Source organism: Prenolepis imparis, unplaced genomic scaffold, assembly GCF_030444845.1.
Source record: "Prenolepis imparis isolate NDT839.2.m4 unplaced genomic scaffold, iyPreImpa1.0 SCAF_15, whole genome shotgun sequence".
In the NCBI taxonomy this organism is placed as follows: domain Eukaryota; kingdom Metazoa; phylum Arthropoda; class Insecta; order Hymenoptera; family Formicidae; genus Prenolepis; species Prenolepis imparis.
Window position 1 is genome coordinate 4,349,742 of NW_028141173.1, and position 24,166 is coordinate 4,373,907.

General features: G+C 33.9%; 1 protein-coding gene across 2 annotated transcripts in view; it reads right to left on the reverse strand.

Moving 5' to 3' along the window:
• LOC145945931 (uncharacterized) overlaps nucleotides 1–24,166 on the reverse strand; it is a 130,853-nt gene that overhangs the window by 65,994 nt on the left and 40,693 nt on the right. Inside the window, exon 3 of one of the 2 annotated variants that reach the window (XM_083055223.1) lies at nucleotides 4,358–4,410. The exons of the other annotated variant lie outside the window; for it this stretch is intronic. Coding sequence (XP_082911349.1) covers nucleotides 4,358–4,374 — 17 coding nt within the window. The 5' untranslated portion in view covers nucleotides 4,375–4,410. The remainder of the gene's footprint in view (nucleotides 1–4,357; nucleotides 4,411–24,166) is intronic. 2 annotated transcript variants of the gene reach the window in all.

Sequence of the window (24,166 nt, forward strand, 5' to 3'; positions counted from 1 at the left end):
TTTTTTATGATAGCAAGATATCAATTATAATATAATAGAGAGAAGAGAGAAAAGAGAAAAACTGTGGTTTGAAATGGATTATAAAAAATCAATTGAGTATCTGTTTGCTTTCGTTTATATAATTGTTATTGTATTATTCAAATTAAAATAAAAATTTTTCAACTCTTTTGTTCTCTGATATTTACATTCTGTGTTATTTTATTAATTGCCTATAAAATATAATTGCAACAAATGTATAGTCTAAACTAATTAACTTTCTCATAATTTCGAACCTACTGTGCTTCTCCATTTTTCACAATTACTTCTGTGAATTTTTTAAATTTTATTAAAAAAAAAAAAGAAGTGACCAAGAAAAGATATATATCCGCTATCTATATTTGTGTCACGCACACACATTTAATTTACGCACTTTACTGAAAAATTTGTATTCTTATTTTAAGAATTTCCCATTTATTTTCAGACTACCCTATTCTAAAATAAGCGCTAAAAGGATTTTCTTATTTTAAAAGGGGAACCTTCTAAAGATTACTATCAGAATTCCTAATTTAGAAAAATGTAGACAAAATGGGATTTATTTTTACATTAATAAAAAAATACATTATTTTACGGCACAGAAGCAAAGAAGGATCGTAAAAAAAAGCATAAACATAGTACATACAGACCGAACATAAGGCACAAGCTCTGGGTCTTGAACGATTAAATTAAGTTATATTGCACGTTACTTGTTCGTGAACACTTCTTTTAAAACTTCATCCATTCTTCTAATAAAATAAAATTATTCAGTGACAAACACTGCGTTGCATTGCATAAATTGCAACACTATATATAACCATATATACGCCAAACGAACAATCTACATAAAAGACATATGATCGTTTGTTATTAACAAAGAATATATTCTTAAAAAATTAAGAATAGGGGGGAAAAATTAAAAATATAAGATGATGTTCTAGAAACATTTAAGAATATGTATTAAAAATGATTTTATAGTATATAGTTCTCTTACTTCGATAATATAATTTTTTCGGTGTACTTGACGATAGCGCGAACGAAAGCAGATGGCATAAAATAAGGACATGGCAGAATCGTTACGCGTGCATCGCCCGTTATATTAAAATACGCATGTCCCGTTACGTTATATACATTGTCGTCGTATCGGCGCGTAAGAATGTAAGAGCACTTTCTCTCATGAATCTTGTCCCGGTCGGATGAATAAGCTCGATCGTACCGAAAGTCCGAGTTGCGAAACTCGCCGAATTGCGTCCGGCACGCATAACTAATCAACGGTTTAATTTATGAGCGTTGTGTACGTGTTGTAATCGTTTAATTGCCCGATTAAAACGATGCGATTTTAATTTATCATTTTTGCGAATTAGAACACTCTTATCATGAAATAAAATTGCAATACAGTAAAATGGGAATCCATTATCGTGAGATATACTTTAATGATTTCGCATACCGCATAACTTATGCACGAAGCATTAATAATCCATTTAAATGATCTTTCTAACGATCGAGTTTTCCATTAACTTATAATACATAAGTATTCATTATATTTTATATGTCATTGAAATTTATTAGATTATCTTAATATGTTGAAATTATTAGATTATCCTAAACTGTGCGTAATATATATACATCAAAAATTATTCATAATTGACAAAATATCGATAAAAAATATTATCTACAATCAAGATTCCACGTGAAAGTTTCCACGTAAACGTTCTCTGCAGATCGTAAAGCAATAACCATAATTCAAAACCGGTACAATTTGTGCAACATGTTAAAAGCGATTTAAAGCGACGGTCAGAAAGCTGTTAAATACCGAATGCAATTTACGTCTTTTCGCGACTGTGAACGGATAAAAGGCTGCTTCTTCGTGGTTAATTTTCCATTTCTTAACGCGTCGCGGCGCCAATAGCCGCGAGGTAAGAAGCCGGCTACTGCTTCCTCTTCCTCGGTTTCACCCTCCGTTGTTCGAAACAGCCATAAAGTTACAGTCGAATGAAGAAATAATTGATTCTGTCATTCGATTTGCATCGTAAACCGCGGCCTCCGTGGTTTAACACCTCGCGAGTTCCGCGCCGCGCGTGTCCGCAAAATGCGTCCACAAGAAATGGGTCGTTTAAGTAGATTGATATTAGTGCGGTGATTGCGGTATAAAGAAAAGGGTCTCGGTTACGCGATATATAAATTTATCGACGAAATCGACCTATTTAGCAAACAACTATTAAATAATAGGAAATATAGTAGATCATAAAAATAATGCATGTTTAAAGGAGCAGTCAATAAAAAAATGTATAAATTTTGCAAAATACTTCAATTAGATTTTCGATAATGAATTGGATCTGAATAATTTATTGGCAACATCATTTAATCCAAGTAGGATAAAATAGTAAAATGTTAGATTGTAATAACATATTTAAAAGGAGCAAAGAGAGATAGAGAGTATATATAATTTATTATCCATAGAATATTCAAAATAATTCGATAGAATTGGCGACATCACTCCCATTTAAATCAAAATTAAATAATATCTTTAAATTACTCGATCTTTCTTTAACCTATTATATCAAAATTCATTAAAATCGATTACCAAGCACGAATTATTTATACATCGACCCGATAAAATTATCAAAATTGATCTACCATAATAATATCCAATAAATATTTATGGTAATATTAAAATTGCAATGAGATAGGAAATAAATTTCACAATCATATATATTTCTCGTTTAAATTCGTATTATTAGAAAATTATTTTAATATTTTAATTTTCAAAGAAAGATATAGAAGCTAATTAATATATATTAATAATGTAGAGACTAAGGTCTGTTATGTTCGATTCGCGTAAAAGAAAAAAAAACGGCTTGCAAATTTTGGTCCAGTGACACCTAGTATACGAATGATTGCGGTTGATAAAATACGTCGAAAGTAGCAAATCTCGCGGAGAGACTTTCTCGCCGCGCGAGAATTCATTCATTCATGGTGCCGTTCTCGCGTACACACGATCACCACATAAACGCCCACCTCTTCGTGTATATACACATCGAGAGAGACGCATTCGCATTCTCCGCTTCCCGCACAGCCGAAGTAGGTAACTCGATTTTACTATCCACTTTCGAGTTTGCGCAACACTTGCCAGGCGCGCGAATCCCCGACATGTTCACCGATAATCGTGAAATCATAGTCAATGATGCTATTCGCTAAAATGCACGTTGTGACTCGCAACGTAACATGTATATATACACGTAATGTATCGACAACCGGTGTCGAGAACATCCGTCACGGTGTGAATTTCATTTCACGAACGCAATACGCGAATGCAGTCGTCAAAAGATAGGGGTGCGTTTTGTTTCTATATTCCGACGAAGAGAAGCGATAAAATCCATCGCTCCTCCATTTTTTGTTATGTTCGTTCTCGTTTTTGCCTTTCAACAAATAAATTTTACATCGCGGCATGAAAAGATGAAAATTAAATTAAATACTGCTAAAATAAAATTAAGTGAAATAAAATTGAATTAAATTGAATTAATAAAATTAAATATTGTCTGAGTTCAACTTTTGGTTATCGAATTTTTTTGCACGCGACTCAGTTAAAATATTTTTCGCTGTCATCTTTGTCCGATAGTGTTTTTAGTTTTACGCACAGACAAAGAATGTGCATTATAAAATTATTTTACGTCCACGCAGTTCATATATAATATAAGCGCGGTATAAGATAGACTGATAGACGACAACCTTTAATCTCAACAGCCCGGATGGGCGATGGGCACAAGTTTCCGTGTTCATGAGATAATTATCTCGTTGGTGTGTATGATAAAGGACGACGTGCACGTCATAGCTATGCATTTGGGGCAAGCTTAACTAACCGCGACTCCAATATATATGTTATTCAATCCGTGTAATTATCTTCTGTTTTTCGCTTTTCGATAAACAAAGGCAAAACCTCGACCAGTCAATTTAATTTAACGACTTCCATTAATATTTGATTCCGAAAGATAAAAAACTCCTACCTAATTTATCAGGAGATATATTGATAATCGATTTTTGAAATACTAATTTTTTTCTCTCGTTAAAAATATTCTTTCGACAATTTTTTTATCAATTTTTTTTTTCCTCCGAAATCAGACCAGTTATTTCATCGAAGAAAATAGCCTGAACTCTATTTAAATTATATGTAAATAGAATTCAATATTTGTGCATAACGGTGTACTGATAATAGTGACGATAAGGGAAACAATATGATAAACAAATTTAAAACGTCATTCTTAGAAAAACGTCGATATTCAGCAACCGCAATTAAATCACATGACATATATATATATTACAATTCTTAAAAAACGTATGTACTTACATTTCGTTCTTGCCCATTTTAACTAAGAAGATAAGTATAAAGATGTTGCTTACCTGTAACAAAAAAGCAAAGGAAGAATATTAGGGACGAAAAACGAAAAATATCAGAAAAGAAATATATAAGCCGTAATAAATTCCAGGCTAAAAGTCATTTCATCGAAGAAAATAGCCTGAACTCTATTTAAATTATATATACGTAAATAGAATTCAATATTTGTGCATAACGGTGTACTGATAATAGTGACGATAAGGAAAACAATGATACTTCTCTACGTCTTTTTAGAATATCGAGTGTCACAATAACAACACGCGCATCTACGAAAGCAACGCTCAGTGAAATCGTACCGGTATCAATCCTCGAAAATAGTATCGAGTTTCATATCGACGCCTCGCCGACGAGACACTCTATAGAATGTGCCAGATCAAGCGAAAATCATTTCAGCAACAGATTACTAAGAAAAAACAAATGACAAACTGTTCAAAGTATTCGTATAAAAATAAGGGGGTGGGAAGATGAGAAGAGATACGCGAGAGATTCTATACATATATGAGATAAGAATTAAATTAGAATCCTAAACAAATTTAAAATTTCATCCTAAATAAAGAATTCTATATGAAACACACGAGGGTCCTTCGAGAGATAATTAAAATAATAGTTATATGAAATTAATATAGTATTTATTAAGTTTAATTTTATATAAATCATTGAATTCTTTGATGAATAAATGAGAGCTCTCTTCAGTACATCTATAAATCCCCGAATTTTTCGAATCTAGAAGAATAAATCAAAATTTGAAATATTCCTCTCAGCTCGAGACACCTCGTATATAAAATCAATGGCGATAACGTGTATACGTTTGACGTGCCGAGACTCGGATCGATACTCGGGAGGTACTCGCGGCCTCTCTGGGAGAGAGAGGGTCGTCCTTCCTCTCATTCGTTCCCACCGTAGCTAGGGAAGAGGGCTCGAAGGATCGTAGATAAGGACAGGCAATAAGAAAAGTACACCGTGGAAAAAATTCCGCTCGAAAGTTCGCTGATCAAAGAGCCTCTCAAAATGAAAAAAAAAAAAAGAGATGAAATTCTCATTTATTAATATTTTAATGTAAATGTAATGTGTCTGTGAAGTTGGCACGACATTTTACGAATTTAAAAAAAATAGTAAGAGTTCTTATAGCACTTTTCATAGTTCTACAGTTCCTGATAAAAATTAAAAAGAGTTCCGCATTTTTTATATTAAAAAATCAAAATTGAAAAAATGTCGTGCTAACTTTGCGAATCTAGCACGACACCTTCCCTCTAAAGTACTAAAACGCGTTGAATAATATCATTTTTTGAAAGAGTTCCCGATAGTTCTACGCAAGATTAGCATATATATGCAATATCAGATCGATATTCATCAATTAACGATTTTTAATCGATTTTTAATATCCACGTTTAGATGTCGTGCTAACTTCGCCAATCTAGCACGACACCCTCCCCTCTAAAGTACTAAAACGCGTTAAATAATATAATTTTCCGGAAGAATTCCCAATAGTTCTGCACAAGTTCAGCATATATATGCAATTTCAGATCGATATTCATCAATTAATAATTTTTAATCGATTTTTCACAATTACGTTCAGCACGACATTTAGTGAAAATGTGTCGTGCTGATGATTTTCCGTAGTTTTAACGGTAGTTTTCTACAGTTCTATAACAGTTCTATACTTTAGAAACATTTTTTCATAGAGTTCCGACTATTTACTATTTTTTAAACAATTTTTCATAATTACGTTCAGCACGACACTTAACAAACATTTTCACTAAGTGTCGTGCTGAACGTAATTGTAAAAAATTGTTTAAAAAATAGTAAACAGTCGGAACTCTTTGAAAAAATGTTTCTAAAGTATAGAACTCTTATAGAACTGTAGAGAACCACCGTTAAAACTGTGGAAAATTATCAGCACGACACATTTTTACTAAGTGTCGTGCTGAACGTAATTATGAAAAATTGTTTAAGAAATAGTAAACAGTCGGAACTCTATGAAAAAATGTTTCTAAAGTATAGAACTCTTATAGAACTGTAGAGAACTACCGTTAAAACTGTGGAAAATCATCAGCACGACACATTTTCACTAAGTGTCGTGCTGAACGTAATTACGAAAAATTGTTTAAAAATAGTAAACAGTCGGAACACTTTAAAAAAATGTTTCTAAAGTATAGAACTTTTATAGAATTGTAGAGAACTACCGTTAAAACTACGGAAAATCATCAGCACGACACAATTTTCACTAAATGTCGTGCTGGACGTAGATATTAAAAATCGATTAAAAATTATTAATTGATGAATATCGATCTGAAATTGCATATATATGCTGAACTTGTGCAGAACTATCGGAAACTCTTCCCGAAAATGATATTATTCAACGCGTTTTAATACTTTAGAGGGGAGGGTGTCGTGCTAGATTGGCGAAGTTAGCACGACATCTAAACGTGGATATTAAAAATCGATTAAAAATCGTTAATTGATGAATATCGATCTGAAATTGTATATATATGCTAATCTTGCGTAGAACTATCGGGAACTCTTTCCAAAAATGATATTATTCAACGCGTTTTAGTACTTTAGAGGGAAGGTGTCGTGCTAGATTCGCGAAGTTAGCACATTTTTTCAATTTTGATTTTTTAATATAAAAAATGCGGAACTCTTTTTAATTTTTATCAGGAACTATAGAACTATGAAAAGTGCTATAAGAACTCTTACTATTTTTTTTTAATTCGTAAAATGTCGTGCCAACTTCACAGACACAATATAATTCTAAATAAAAAAATACTTTTCAAGATTTTTTTCATATTTATTATTGTCTTCAACAAATTTCTAAATAGTTAAATTTAGAAAAATATTGAATTAAAGTATTTAAAATTTAAAATAATGCATATTGTTGTTAACAATATATTCAAGAAATTGTTTTCAGTAAGAAACAATAAATAAATATACGTTCGTACAATTTTATTGAAAAGTTACCATCATTTATGTTTCTTGGAATTAAAATTAGAAAGAGGCACAGTTAAAGTAACGTTAAAGATAATTAACGTTGGATTAAATCGAGCATTAATAAGAGACTCTTCTTTTTCTTTATCTCGGACAATTCTAATTATCTTTTTTGCACTGCTCTCTTTGTGTTACAGTACTCGCGACTTTTATTCAGCTTAGGTAAGGAGATGGTGATAAAGGGAGAACGAGAGGGAAAGAGGAGCGGCGGACTCGTTATAAATTACGATCGCATTTCGGATCGCCGGAGCTTTTCACCGCACGCCAGATAAACGCGTGTTTCATTAAACGAGACGCATTTATCGGGCAACGTCGCGCGCATGTTCGCAATTAATATCGCATATTGTGCTCGCCAGCACGCGGATAAATTGCAACAACCGGGCATACATAATCGAAATATACCCTGAACGTTCAAGTCGCGATTGTCTCGAGGCCCAAAAAATTAAAGTTAAACCTTTACGCTCTCTGATCGGTTCGCAAATGCGAAAATTTAACGCCAAATTCATCGGATTAAAGTTCTTTCGTTTAATCCTATCTAGTAAATCTCTGTTCTCCAAATTTGAACAGAGATAATGCTATTTTGCTATTAACAGATCATGTAATTTTGCTAAAATTATGTTATAGACATATTATACTCATAGTATATTATTTAGGTACACATTATACATATGTGAATATATTTATATAATTAATAATAATATATGAAATATCTTAAGAAAAGAGATGGATTTAATTTAGAAATTAGAATTTTAATTTTCTAAGTAATTTAATAGATTCACGTTATATGGAATTTCTAAGAATTCAAGCTAAAAATTAATTTTTTAAGAAAAAAGTCATCTTTAATATGATTTTATCCATCTATCCCCTGTTTATTCCTTTTCTCGTTCTTTACTATCTTTCTATCTTTCGAAAAAAGAAATATTTTTCATCTGTAGGAAGATGAGAAAGCAGAAAGAACGAATGCGCGAGTTCTCCGAACCCCACCTTGTCTGTTCACTTGCTGACGTTAAAATTAAAATCCAGTAGATGTGCAACAGCTGTGCGAGATCAAGGAAAAAAGGGAAAAAAGAAAGTAGAAAAAAAGAATAATGATATTTACTACTTTGAAACCTATCTCTCAAGAATCTCCTCCCCCTCCTTAAATGCTCTACACAAAATGCATTACAAAACAATTAAATTGTAAGATCCGAATATTGTTCGTGATATCTTGACAAAATGTCATAAAACGTATAAAATAAAATATAGAAAATATATTTTTAAAAATTTAATACAAATAAAAAAATTTATTTTATATAAAAATATAGGTATATATTGAATTATAAAAAAAAACAACTTGCAATTAGCAGCAATCGGGAGTATAGAAAAGCTTTTATTCTAAAGTGACTGTTAAAAAGGATTTTCTAGCCTAATACTTATAGGTTCAGTTCTTATATATATATATATATATATATATATATATATATATATAAACTGGAATCCTTGTTTAGAACCACTCGCCTATTCTATAAGCCTATTCTATAAGCCTATTCTATGAGTTTCCCTCATCCCTTTTCTTATTGTTGGGGACTTGAAGGTATTACTTGCTTCCTATTTATGTTTCTAAAGAAGAACGACCGAATTCAGGGACCTGCGGACGCCCCGGAGCATATATTATTGCAGTATATACATATACATGCATCCGCAAACGTACGGAACGGCAATGGCGCCGTCAAGGACTATTCCTTGCTCTAAGCTATTCCAGAAATTCCCAAGTGATACCGTGCGCGAGCTATTACTTCCGTCGCCGGATGCCACCCTCTCGGAGAGAGTGCGGGGGCAGACAGATTCCCCCTCGCCTTCCCTTTTCTTTTCCCCAACCTCTACTGATGAGGCCCCCGCGCGTCTACAACCTCTCCGCCCGGCGTCTTCATCGTGGGACTCGCCTTCAATGAACAGGCAGAATGGCAGATTAAGGCCGCGATAATTAGGTGGAATCTCCTAGACTGGCAGGATATCCCGGTGGTGGTTATTCGACGTTTAACGCAATGTTTGTTACGTATATATTAAGATCGAATGCCAGAAAAGACGGAGGGCTTTAGAGTCCTATCCTAAGTCTGGAATCTTTCTTTAAAGAAGATGTGTATATATAAAGATAATGAAGACGTGTATATTATAGATAAAGATATGTATATATAAAGATAATAATTTATATATCGTTATAAAAAAGTTATAAAAAGAATTTTTATGTAAGGCAACATAATTGAAAATTAATTAAGACAAAGTAAAAAGAATAATAATGTTATAATAATAATAATAGTAATATAATATAATAGTCTAAACTCTAAATAAAGCAGAAGAACTTTTATATACATATATTTTAGATTCAAGTTCGTGCGGGATTATAATATGAAATGTGAGAAATGTACACAGAACGCACCAGTGTGAATGCGACTTTATCGCGCGCGCTAATGAACGAGGATGCTCGGCATACATTAACGTTCCAGTGTGAGATCTTTTCGCGGGCGATACGGTAAATTGTATCGCGATCGCACTTGTAAACATGTTTCTCGGATGAGTATAATATACATATATATGTACATATATAGTATACTTGGGAATTTGTAATGTGTAAATACGACATTTATATCACACTTGCGAATAAATTAGTATTCAAGATAAATTCTTTATTGCAATTGCGATTATTAGTTATTAATGAGTAACGATCATTAACATTAATTATCGATAATTTCTTGCCGGCGTTATATGCAGTTTAATCACATTTAATAACTAACTATATTCTGAAATATCTCGTTAAGAGACGAAGAGACCAGAGTATACATTCTAAATTTCTATTATATTTCAAGTTAACTTTGAATTTTGAAATATTCAGTAAATATTTAATTCCACAGATTAGAGGAAGATGGGACTTTTTCTCAACAAAAATCGTTTGCTCTAAGTGGCAGCTACGGTAGATTAGATTTGATAAGAGCTCGTGACAACAACACATTTCTCGAGCATGCATTTTTCCCGTATATACGTAGTTGTCGGCTAACTGAACCTCGCACTTCAAGTGCTACTTTACACTTGTTACGAGATTCCTACTTACAATATTTGTACCGTTACATCGCAATTCTGTACCTGAGAAGCAAAAGATGTGCTCAAAGATATATCGGTCTCGACATACCTATATTTTTATATATAATCTGCACAAATATAATTGTTTAAAAATTTAAGATAATATAACAGCAGACTCTCACACGTTAAAAAAAATTGTAATTTTATATTATAAATAAATTATAATTAAATTTTAAAAATTATATATCTATATTATATAATTTTTTATTAATTATCCCCTTTCTAGTTTATTTATTTTGAGAATGCATGTTTATATGACCCTGGCTCTCTGTATGCTCAACGATTGCATATGTTAATCGCAGCGAAAAATAATGTCTAGAATTTAATAGCAAACTTGTCGAATCGAAAAATAATTAAAAAAGAAAGAAAAATGACGACAAAGTGATGACGCAAACGGAGAAAATAATTGTGCATTTATGATATTCTATTTCAAGCCTGTTGCAAGACACAGAGAATATATGAAAGAGATATACTGACTCCCTTTTTACAAACGGATAAGAATCAATGCTAAAGTCAATAGTTTTAACAGCTGCAACTGGAACGGATTATCAAGGATTATCGTTCCGATAACAGACATTCTAAGTCGAAGATGTGTGTCGAATGAAATTTCTTGTCAGACTTAATACTGTTCAATAAATCTCAAGTATCTCGGCTATAAATCTTCAACTGTATATATAATGTAGATATTATTTATTGCCTACTTAAAAGAAAATTTTTTAAAGGCGAATAAATATATCTAGTAAACAAGATATATCTACATCTTAAAGAGTATTCATCTTTTTATTTCATTAATTTAAAAAAAATTAAAATATATTATAAAAAAAAATTATAAAACGCAATTGCATTTATAAATAGCTACGTAAGGTTTGAGTTGATAATTATTTCATTTGTCTAAATTATTCAATGTCATACTTGAAAATTAATAAGCAGTAAAATTAATTTTTTTAATACTTGAAAATTAATATGCAGTAAAATATTTATTTTTTTGTCTCATTTAAAAATGTAATTATTAAACGTATTCGTTTAGTGTGATTGAATGAAGAATAAATTATAATAAAACAAACGATCTTTCAATAAGTCTTTGTTCACTTTTCCTTTATTATCCAGTAAAATTCCTATATTTCTACTAATTGTCACATTTGTTCTTTCTGATCATTACAGAGAAAAGAGAATGTTTTGCAATTAAAGCTGCGCGAATCTCTCTCCTATCTTTTCCACACGATCGCACTATCCGGCCCGCTGCTTCGCACGGGATACAAAGGGAAATTGATCGATCGATCGATCGTGATGCGCTCGATTCGATCTGGTCACAGGCGACGTACGATCGGTTACGCGGCGTGGTGTCATAAATCGCGCGCGGTGCGAAACGCGAGGCCGAAAAAGTGAGGCCGGCCGGCCTTTTCTCATCCGCGCAGCGGATCCGCGATGGCACTCGTCCACTCGTCCGTACGAGTGTATATAGGTGGTGACCTCCGCGCTCAATATTCGCGAACATTGTGCAAAAAAAAAACGGGAGCGGCGAGAGACACACCTGAGTAAGTATAGCTCCAAGATTTTCTCGGTCGCGTTTCCTCCAATTCCTTTCCGCGAATCTTATACGCCCAAAAATACGCGTGTGAAATTTTTTATACTCGATAAAAATGGGAACAATTGTCAAAAGATAGAAAACATCTGCGTCTACCCTCCCGATTAATACATTATGTTGAAATATTTTTATATTTAATATTATATTTTTTGTTGCATATAAATGTAATATTTATGTGTATTAGAGAAAAGAAAATGACTGTTGTACCTAAAACAATGTTCACATACCTTGTATATATATTCACAAAGTATTGCAGAAATTTTACTGACATCACGAAGTGGATAGTGCAATTTAGCACGAGAATGAGAGGACACACCTCTCACCAAATACATAATTCTCATCTTCTTTCAGTTACATAAATTGACCGCAACTTTCGATCTCACTATATACGCGAACTTTTTTTTAATAGTATCGTTTTTCTTGCCGAGAAAAAACAAATACGTTCAGGAGAGAAAGATAATTGTTTTCGCAATAAGAAATTTTTTTATTACAATCTTAGATCTCGCTATGTTATTGAACACGCGAAAATGATTTTTACGTTGCACTCGAGGCAATAAAAGTGCGACAATTGACATAAGATATCGTCTGCGATATCGTCTCTATATGATCTCGAAATTGAACTTATTGAACTTACACATAAGAATTTCAAAACCTATCCTCAATAGTCTATATAAGAGACACTCGAGTATAAAAGTGCCCGATCTGGAGCAAAAGGTTGCCGGTATTCGTTCAAATGTCACGTGCAACACATATATCGATTGTTTATGAACTGTATCTAATAAAAGAAAATCAAGTTTCTAAATTGCAGTATTTTTATCGGTATTTTTCCAATTAAAAGATGATTTTTATTGCATTTTAAAATGTTTAATTGCATTTCAATGTTCGAATAAAACATGTTAAAATAAAATTTTAAAATTTAAAATTTTAAAATTTATTAACCACTCAAACTCTCCTATTATACGAACTGCAAGCAATGATAATTTTAGTTTTTCAGTTCTTTTGTATATGTATATACTCACTTCCTCTAAGTTTATACATGTATACACACATTATTATTTAGAAGAAGTGAGTATACATATATACAAAAGAACTGATACGTTTGAGCGATATTAATATTTATGGTAATCGATATTGGATGATTAAAAGTATTTGCATTTAATCTAATTTAAACATTCTTTTTTGCGACGCGGATTAAAAGGCCTTCTTGGAGATGGATTACTTTTAATTACGACTTAAGCTTCGTTTGGAAACGAGATTTCCACCCACGCTTCGTATCACGAATCCTTATATGGGATGCTCGATTCACCAACCCGATTGTTATTTTTCGATATTGTGATATTAAGTAATTTTAATGAGTTTTACAGTTTCAGGAAAAAGCATGGAATATTTATTATTTTCCAAACAAATATTTTCATACTTCCATTATTTTAAATATTTTTCGATACTGCAATAATATTATAGAGTATTAATAATAGCGATAAAAATAAAACAAAGAAAACAAGTTTTCAAAGAAATTCATTAAAATTTCATTAAAAGGATTGCAATTAATCGAATTATTTCGAACGAATATATCATGAATTCTCTAATGTGATATTCCTAATGGAAAATAAATTATCCGATTAGTGAGACACATAATAAATTACCTTCATTATTAGGTTTTATTCGTTGGGTATCGAATAAATAAACTATTTTTACAAAGAGTTGAGCGAGTTCTAATTTCTAATTTCGGTTTTAATTAGAAGCTTAAAGAACCAAAGTCGTTAAGAATGACAATTACAATCAGTGCGTGTTGAATACACGTAAGACTTATTGTATTGCTGTTCCCATCACATTACCATTCGATTTTATACATCCGTAAACAGACTCAGGTTGCATTCTCGGAGATTTTTCCCATTAGAAAATGAAAATATCCATTGAGGGGACCCCTATACATCTCGATCATCTTTGCAATATAATGATCCCCTATATTATCACTATACGTATATATATATATATTTTTCGATAATATCGTGTTTTGCTCTTTCCTTTTATATCTCGTACCTCGAAATTCTCGAAGCACAAAAACAAAATTCTAAAAGCCTGCAATTTAAAAAATCCGCTCTCGTATATTTTATTATTATCGGACATCGCATATTCCATCCTTTGTGTCCTCTTTGTTAATACCCCTCGTCTCGCTCTGACCCTCATGCAGAAAGGGGGAACCCCAAAACGGGATGACTGTCAACGGTCGACCACGCAAATGCCGCGGCACCGATCGGCTGGCCATGCGCGAGAGAAAGAGAGAGAGAAAGAGAGAGAGAAATGCTAACTTGACCTACCCCAAAATCGAGGCGAGATACGCGCGAATACAAATGGACACCGACGAACGAGCACCGTATAGACGAAGGTAGGGGCACAGTTCTGTCGCCATTAGCTCTTGATGAAATTTCACTCCATCCGGTGTGGGGCATCTTTCACGGCCGTCACTCGCAATTATCGTCATATGACGATTTTTCAACGTAAATCATATGTCGTTTTATCTCTCTAATAATTTTTTTTTCTTCTCCATATTTTAAAAATAATTATACGAATATCCTTCACGAAGAATGAGAATTTTATATAAGAAGCTATATATTTTTTTTATTCCATGAGAAATAATTTCAAGTAATTCCTCTCGTGTATTCGGAGAAACATTTATCGTGTAGTCATAAAAAATTACTAAATTAAAACTGAATAATTTGATAAATGAGGGAGAAATGTCTCGCTGGTTCGATTCCGGGAATTTCTGACAATATACTCTCACCTTTATGCAAATATATGCGCGAATGCACTTGAGATATATACAGAGAGTACTTCTCTAAAACCCGTTTTCATTTTTTTTTTTTTTTTTCTCAACGAGATTTTTACTCGGACGAATGCCAACACACTCCCGACATTACTGTCATCGTCGGTCGTTTTTGCAATCCTTTTCGCGGACACCCTGTATACATCGGTCGCGCACTCGAAAGTAGGTGACTGGCTGGATATTGCGGCTGCTGGGCGGCGCTGCCGCCATCGTCGTATCAAGCCGGATTCACACAGATGCCGAGAGCGGCGGGATGACCTTCCGGCCCCCGCGCGCGCAACTTCGCAGCCCCGTAAATCACGTCGCCCCGCCGCGATGGCAACAACGTCGTCGTCGTTCTCGCTTGGAACCGACACCGCAAGCTTTGTCTTTTCCCGCGAGCAATAGAGCACTTTTTCCATTAGATGAATGTGTCTCTGATAGAAAGTGTCAATAAAGAAATCAGCACCGATTCGCATTAATTGAGATCTCAGATATTTATATCACATATATTAATGGTACCTTAAATATAAGGAAAACTGTGAAAAATTCTACTATATAAGCAAATATTTTATATCCAATAAATTAATTTAAAAAAATTCTTGCGCTATATAAATAAAATAGACACTTTTCCATTAGATAAATGTGTCTTTGATAGAAAGTATTATTAAAACAATTAACACCGACTCACACTAATTGAGATATCACATATGTATATTAATGGTACCTTAAATATAAGACTATATGAAAAAAAAAGCTGCTAAAGCAAATATCATTTTATATCAAAAAATTAATAAAAAGATAATAATAAGAAAATTCTTGCACTACAAGAAAACATTGTTTTTAAGATTATTCTCTCCGAAATATCTCATATTTTTAAATAAAAAATGATAATTTTCTTAGATATGATTATGTGATAAAAGTTTTATTCTCTTCGCTATTTTTCTCTTGTGAACTGAATTAGAGTATATGTAGCTATCTCAAAATATCTAAAATGAAAAATTTAGTGAAACGCGATTATATCATATCTTACACTCATCTAAGGTTAATTGAGAGAAAAGATCGATAATATGTTAACACTCTCTAAACAGGCTTATCGAATTATTTTCATAAGCTGACGATTTAACGCGACCTTTGATTCAAACGCCAGACCTCGGAATAATCTTTTTATTATCAATCCAAGTTGAATCACGTTATGTGCTCGATGTCTCATATTACATTAGTTAAAGTTAAAGCAAAAATCTTTCAACATTTTTTACATTTTATTACAAAATTCAAATTGCTCAACAATCTGTTTAATTTTCTTCTACTATAGAAAAATTAAAAGACAATTTAAAAAACTACAAGATATGTAACAGAGAAATAATCTTATATTAAAGATCATCATTTTAATAATATCATTTCGTTAAACATGTGTATAGATTATATTATCTTAAATAAAATCATGACAAGGATTTTGATAACGCTTCTAGATCAACAATTTATTTCTCTAGAATATTTAATAAACGCGAAGAAGCAACTTGATTGAAACAGATAAGTCTGCAATTACGAAGAAAGACACACACAGAGATCCTGTGGAAATTAATTTCCATGCTTGATTAGAACTTCAAAGTACTTTTACTGATAAAAGCGCGACTGAAAAGCTAACTACACAGCGAGGTGTCCTGGGGAATATGTACAATATATTTGATGGGTCGAGAGGGTCCATATATGTATATGTATACGAGCCCGCATTTTTATCCGTCAACCACCAACGCCGGCGCGACCGACCTTCTCTCTCTCGTCAGCTGCGCATACACAACCCCCAGCTGGTCTTCCCTCCCCCCCTGCCCTCCACCCCCAGCCGCCCGCGCCGACATAATGGCGTTCACCAGAGCGCTATGTGCGGTGCGGCGTCACGGTCGCAGTCACGACCTTTTGGGAACTTGGTTACGAAACGTGACTCCTCGTCGCCGCCGCCGCCGTCGCCACCGTCGAAGGATCGATACGCCGACACTCCACCAACGCATACCGGATGGAACCTTCGTCCTAGGGAAACGCGACCACGACGACGATGATGACGACGACGACGACATCGACGACGAGGATCATTGCTGGCGCTAGCGTCGATGACGACGACGACGACGATGCTGATGGTATGCGTGGACATATCGATCCGTCGACGCAAAGAACGCGCGCCAGTCGAGGACGAGGGTCAAGGTCGTCGCGGATGTACCACGCCTCTCTCTGCTACCTACGTCGATGACGACGTCGACGACGACGTCGACGTCGAAGACGTCGCTACGTGTGCGACAACATTTTTCTATCCGTGTTTCTTTCTCTATACCGTCATTCGGCCTGATCTCAAGATCGAAACGACACCCCATGTTGTTTGTATCGCTACGAGAAAAAAAACCACGCGAGCGACCAATTAATTGTTCTCGTTAACAGGTTCCATCGATTTAATCGATTGTGTATATAAGCCATTTTAGCTTCTATTCCTTTTTTTTTTTTTTTTTTTTTTTTTTTTCGTAATAGGATATCTATTTATTAAAAGGAATATTTGAATTTTTCATGAATCGTACTCGTTTTTATCTAACAATAAGCGCTTGTTTCATAAAAGAATAATTGTACAAAAGAATTGTATCTTCAATGAAACTTTGCGAGATGTCTACGTGGATGTTAAAGGGTCAAGTATAACTCACGTGAAGTCAAACAATGTAAAAATTATTCTTCGGATTCCACGATGGATATTTTAGTTATATAATTATATTAATAAATTAAAATCAATAAATTTAAAGTATTAATCATTAAGTCCTAACACACATGTGCTGCAATTTATTATAATAAACGCCGAGTCTAAAAAAAAATCTCGTCTTTAAAAATGATGAAACGTCAAATTCGATATGTCATTCGATATGTCGTAATCTTTACATGTCGCGCGACGCAATTTCTGAATTCGTTTAAATCGTTTATCATTGTAATAGAACGATAAGGTATGACGGGAGATCCACTCTTCGCGGCAATAATATTTAATTCAACGCCTCTTAACACGCCTTTAAGGCGCTCGTCGGCATTATCTGAAACCTCTGCGGCTGATAACGTGACATCACTGAACACACGACATTCGTGCATCCAGACTGACAAAATGCGACTGTAGAGATTATATAAACGGGCAGAAATACGATGGTTAGTGACTCATAGCGGCAGAGTGGCTACCTACTGAGATCCTACAGGGAGGTCCTCAAGTCCTAATCCTAAGTAAGATTATTCTGACTTTCTTTTTCTCTGTCCGGAAAAAAGGCCTACATATTTCTTTTCTGACCTGCCGATGTTTTCCTCAGGTTATTTCCTGATGCATCTGACCTAATACTGACCTACCGACGTTTTCCTTGTGTTATTTTGTTACTGCATAGCTGACAATGGCATAATCAAGACACTTTTCCTTCAATGTTTACATAGATCAATCGACGTAAATAATGGAGATATTATATAGAACATTAAATATATTACGTTATTAATTTAGAAATTTGTGTCAATGTATACTGTTAAATAGAATAAACGTCGAGTGTTGATTAATGTGATTAATATGAATGCTGCTGAAAAATTATTTCCCCGCAATTTCCGTGACGGAATGAATTCGTCAGCTTCCACGACTTTACGCGCTTAGCTATAAGAGCAAGAAAGTGCCACTAATTAAATTCTTGGACACTGGCGCCTGGAGAAGAACGAACGAGACCGCGTATATTATGTACGTCGTTTCCCTCACACACACACACACACAAAGCTCCTTAATTCCGCTGCATCGACACCGAAAAATGAAGAAAGAAAGCGATTTCTTCAATTTTTATATAATTTAACGTAAAATTGAATTTTTTTTATTTTCTTTCGTTTCGTGCATATATGTGATTCATAACAACAGAAAACGGAAAACTTGTAAATGTACAATAACCTATATTGTTATTATATTTACCTAAAATAGCTTATCTTTCAATTTAATAATTAAATAATTATTTTGAATTAAATTTAATAATTATTTTGAATTTACACAACAATTAGCAAAGAACACGACTGCGCTTGCTCCGCTACCAGCTGTTTCAATGTCAACCGTACAAGTTAGGCGAAAGTCGAGTGTCCGTTTAAGAAATCGAAATTTTCCGTATAATTTTCTTTGTGTGAAGATATAATAATCAATATGACACTCACGAATTAACCAACGCATACTTCGGAAACAATAAAGAGCCTCGACACTCTCGTTGCGTCGTTGTTGATCCCTTAATTCGACGTGTCTACGTGTCAGAGTGATTCCGTGAGGCGACTATCGCCTCGAACCTTGACCCATAATGTCGACTGTGTCATAGACGCCGACAGTGCGAGAGTGATTCGCTTTTCTCTCGTCAACGACCGAGCAAAATCCGACTAAAATATCGCGTATTTCCGAATCAAATTTCCCGATAAATTTTCAATTTACCGCGAGTTTGTCTCCACAAACCCATTCTAAATTATTTTTCAAATAAATTCTAATAATTCGCGTTGTTTTACAAACATAATGAAGTGTTGAATAAGTTATGATTTCGTATTTTAATGACATCGGCATTTCCTGATAAATATAATTAGATAAAAATGTGGTTCTCTCGACAAATGTTTTACATAAAATAAAAAGATATTTCCTTATACAATAATGCGATATTGCATCATGGTGTTTATAAATCGAGAGAAATTATATAATTGTGTCTAATATTTTGTGGCAATTTTTCATGTTAAAATTTTTCAAATAAAAAAATAAAAACCTCTTTCGAAAGAATATTTTTAAACACCGCACTCACTTCTTGGAATTTTCAAGTGATCCATAGACGCTTAGAAAAATATCTACATATTTCATTGGTGTCTTTCAAGTGAGAATATATGTGAATAGAGATCGTAAAGTATCGTAAAAAATATCTTTTTCCCCTCACACATATACATCTTCAAATATAAATTCTTAAATTCCCTTTGCATGAATAATTTACATCCTGAACTGAATTTTATCTACTTTGTTGAAAAGATTATAATGTAAGGTTTCGTATACATAACATCTGATTACCCGTCCAATGTTAATCATCAAAGTCACAACTTCTCTCGCGGTCGCTTCTCGTAAATAGCACACGATTCTAGTGTATCGATTTTTTTTTATTTTGGTAGAGTGACGAGAGAGAGTGAGAGAGAAAAGGAGAATACAACATGCAAGTGCGCTTTGGACGTATGCCATGAGACTCATAAAAATATCGTCTTCACGTCACGGGCTCGCATCTCACTAGTTTGTCCATCGAGTCGTTCTCTTCGTTTTGCAATTTCGGCCAGGAGGAAAAAAGCAACGAACGGGAAAAAAAGAAAGAGCACGAGACTTCTACGAATCCACCCGCTTTTCACGGCGAGACAGCTAAAGTGACGGGGGACAAATACTTAAACCGAGGCGATTAATGATTTTGCTAATGACCCTGCTTTTGCTTATCAAAAAATATTCGATGTATTATTATAATAGCGAAAAAAAATAATTCACTTACAACAAATTTAAATATATAAAATATATTTAAAAAATAGATAATATGAAATAAAATATTATTTTTTAATTATTTGTGTTTTATTCAGGCACAGAGAATTTTTTTTTTAAAGATAAGTTTTTTTATTATAAATTATTTTCTTTCTTTCTCTCTCCGTCTATATCTCCCTCCCTCGCTTCAATTTTCGTTCTCTTCAAAAGTACGCTTTCTTTCTCTTTCTATAGCCTCTCGATGACACGAAGAGTGCGCTTGTGTCATTTCCATGGTCATCGTCGACACGTAACTTTCTAAACAAAAGTTATTCTACCTGCTGTCGCTTCTATATACTACACTTCATCCTCTCTGTCTACCTTTCCCCCCTGCATCGCGATTTGGAATTTACAAATGCCCGCTGCGCCGTTGTTATCATACGGGACCGGTCGATATTCTCGGCTATTCGAGATTCGACACCCGGCGAAAAGCCCCCTTGGCGGCTCTTTTCAACGATAAAGTCGCTTGTGCGACGAACCGAGTTCTCGATTATTTTTTTCTCGTCGCATATGTTACTCCGATATAATAATAATTCCGAATAATTCTTTATTAGAAAAAAAATCTAGAGAGATATAATATATATTAAAAATTTAAAAATGTCACCCTCTTCCCTCTATATATGTACGATTTCGAAGGAATCTCTCGAGAATGTGAATGAGACGATAATACTCCAAAAAAAGTACGCGATACACAATCGCGTTCGTTATTGTTACATCGATTTCTTTTGGAAAAGAAACAATCAGCGAAGGGGAAGAACGAGCAATTTTATTAAGTAATATCGTAAATATTGATAACTATTGATACTACTTGGCCAGAGGAGGGAAGACGAAATTATGACAAAACGTCGATGTATATTTGCCGGCGAAAAGAAATTTATTTTCGTCCAGACATGCGTGCGGCTCTACTTGTTTCGCCTAATTTCCCTCCCCCTTCTTCGTGAACGTAGTTCGGCCGTTACAAAGTAATGAAGGACACCGAAAAGGGTAATGCACGACGACGATGTCGACGGACGTACGATATAAATCCGATAGCAACGGTGTCGCTGGAAACACGCCAACGCGGACATCTAAGTCTCGAATCCGTGCCTGGCACTCGCGCGAACAATCTCCGGATAGTGTGTGCACGCTGATTGACTTCGCCATGAATAAAAAAGTTTATATTATTATCCTGTTAAATATATATATTTTACAGGAGACGATAACGACGGAGGAAAAATTAAATTAAATTAATTCAATTAATAATGAGAATTAAATAAATCGAAAACTAAGGCGCGTAAAGTTAAATCCATGAATTTTTAAGTATAGTATCTCTCTTACAAAATTATTTATCAATCATGCACTGAAGCTCTATATTTATACTGATTGCTAATAATATCTAATTGGACTATCAGAGACAGTAATAATGTAGAACAATATTATATTAAAATATTCAAATGTAAAAGAGAGAAAGAGAGAGAGATGGACTAGAATTAATAAACTAAAATTACATTATTAGAGTTAATAATATAGCAGCGGCAGAGTAGCTGCCTATTGAAAAGGAGGTCCTAAAATATTTTTTCTCTGTTTGGGGAAGACCTATAATAATATTGTTTTGATATACTGTGCTTGATGCTATTATGTGACTTTACAGTAAAATTCCGCGTATATTCAAAAATGCTATTTTATATAGAATGTTTTATGTGATTCTTATACAAAACACACAGTTACAATAATCCTTTCTGCGACTGAATTTCGCCTAGAGATCGCGTGCGTATCGAAGGAAGGCATTCCGCAAATAAAACAGGCGATGCCTTCCCTCACGGTCGATTTAAGACAATGTCTCGGTTCTTTCACGCGCGATAAGCGCAAGCAGCGTCACGTTTATTCGATAAATGAGAATATAAACGCGCGACCCATTTTAATCGGCCATCAAGGGAGAATCGGGACTGATCTAATTAAGATTAGGTGCGCGCTTTTCGCTTTCGGATTACTGTTCTGTCCACCGTGAGACTATTTTAAGGTGGCCTACTCCATTCAACTGGAACAACGTGGACGATTCGCTACACATATAATAGAATATTGAAGGCAATGTATTATTATATACAATGCTCGAAAACCGATAAACGAAACGCGTATGAATAAAAAAAAATATTTTCACTGATACCATGTTGATATCTTTCGATTACGTATCGAAAATTGTCAATATATTCGCTAAGAGTCCTAGTTATCTCGTCAGAGCGTACACAAACTTCTCATTCCATGGCCTTTCCCAAAAAAATATCTCACTTTCTACATTTTATATAATACCGCCAGATTAAGAGGCCAAACTAATATTCTCTAAATTCTTTTATCAATTTAAATATGAAGAAATGTTGTGAATATAATAATAGAAGAAAAACATTCATTTGTAAAATATTTTTTACATAACGTTTTTAATGATATATCCCTTTACTGTTGTAATTAAATATTAGTTTAATAAATAATATATATTCCACACACAAAATATGTATTAAAATAAGAATACAAAACTCGAGAGCTTTTAGTTATAAAATTATTTATAAAAATTCCGTCGTATATATATATATATATTGTTTTAAAATATCATTTTTATCGTGATATATAGATTTGCAATGACCTGTTTAAAAAACCTGCACGATTTATCAATAAAAAATGGGGGAGAATCTGTTATAAGCGCCGACGTGTTAATAAGGGGTCCCTTGCGCGCACGCATAATAATAATTTTATAGCTCTCCCTTTCTTTTCGCGCTCGCAGCTGCAAATGTTCGGCTTAAGAAAATGTGCTGCACGCGCGCGCACGTATATAAAGTCCTGAATTTTTTAAATCAATCTTCCGCGCCTCGACGGCGCCTCTCGTGCCGTCCCGCGGCGAGCCGGAACGCGCTCAAAACGGGACAAGACTCAAAGAATGACTTGTTCCCCTCGCAAAAATAGCCGGGCACCATGCGAAAGTAAACAAACCGTCGCCCCGCATACGTACAATCTCGTTACAGCCGCCATTTTTACGCGTTTATCTCTCGAATTAATAGAGCTGATCTACCATGGCAGATTTTTCTCGAAACATATACGAGTTTCTTTTGTCAATTTAAATATGCAGCAATATTGTATTAATAATAATATTATTAATAATAATAGAAGAAAGATATATTAAATAAAAATTATTTTATCATTTGTATCAAATATTTTATATATATAATATATTTTTAATGACATATCTCTTGTTTCCTGTCATAATCGAAATGTCCTATTTTTTCCTGCTTAATAAATAATATATCCCACACATAAAGTATGTGTATATCTAAAATAAAAATACAAGAGTCGAGCTTTTAGTTATATTTATAAAAAAATTCCGTCGCATATATCTCTCTGATATTCTTCAAAACGAAAAAAAAAAAAAAAAAAAAAAATATAAGATATATATCCTCTTTGAGAGCCCCCTCATATATATCAATTCTATATCGGTAAAACTACTCATCGGGAGAATCATCTCTCTCTTTTTTATTCTATATCACCGTTCCGACAATTTAAGAGGAAAGATCGCGCGGCCGGTCCACGTTCAACATTGAGACTGGTTCCGTGAGAAGCACCAGGTTTCCTATACTCTCCGTCATCCACCTTTCTCTTCGCAACTCGAGATCTCCCCTCGTTCCCTTCCTAGCTTCCTGCCTTATTCCCTTCTCTTCCGACGACGTGCGGTTTTATTTCCCGGCTTCGGACAAGCGGGGAGCA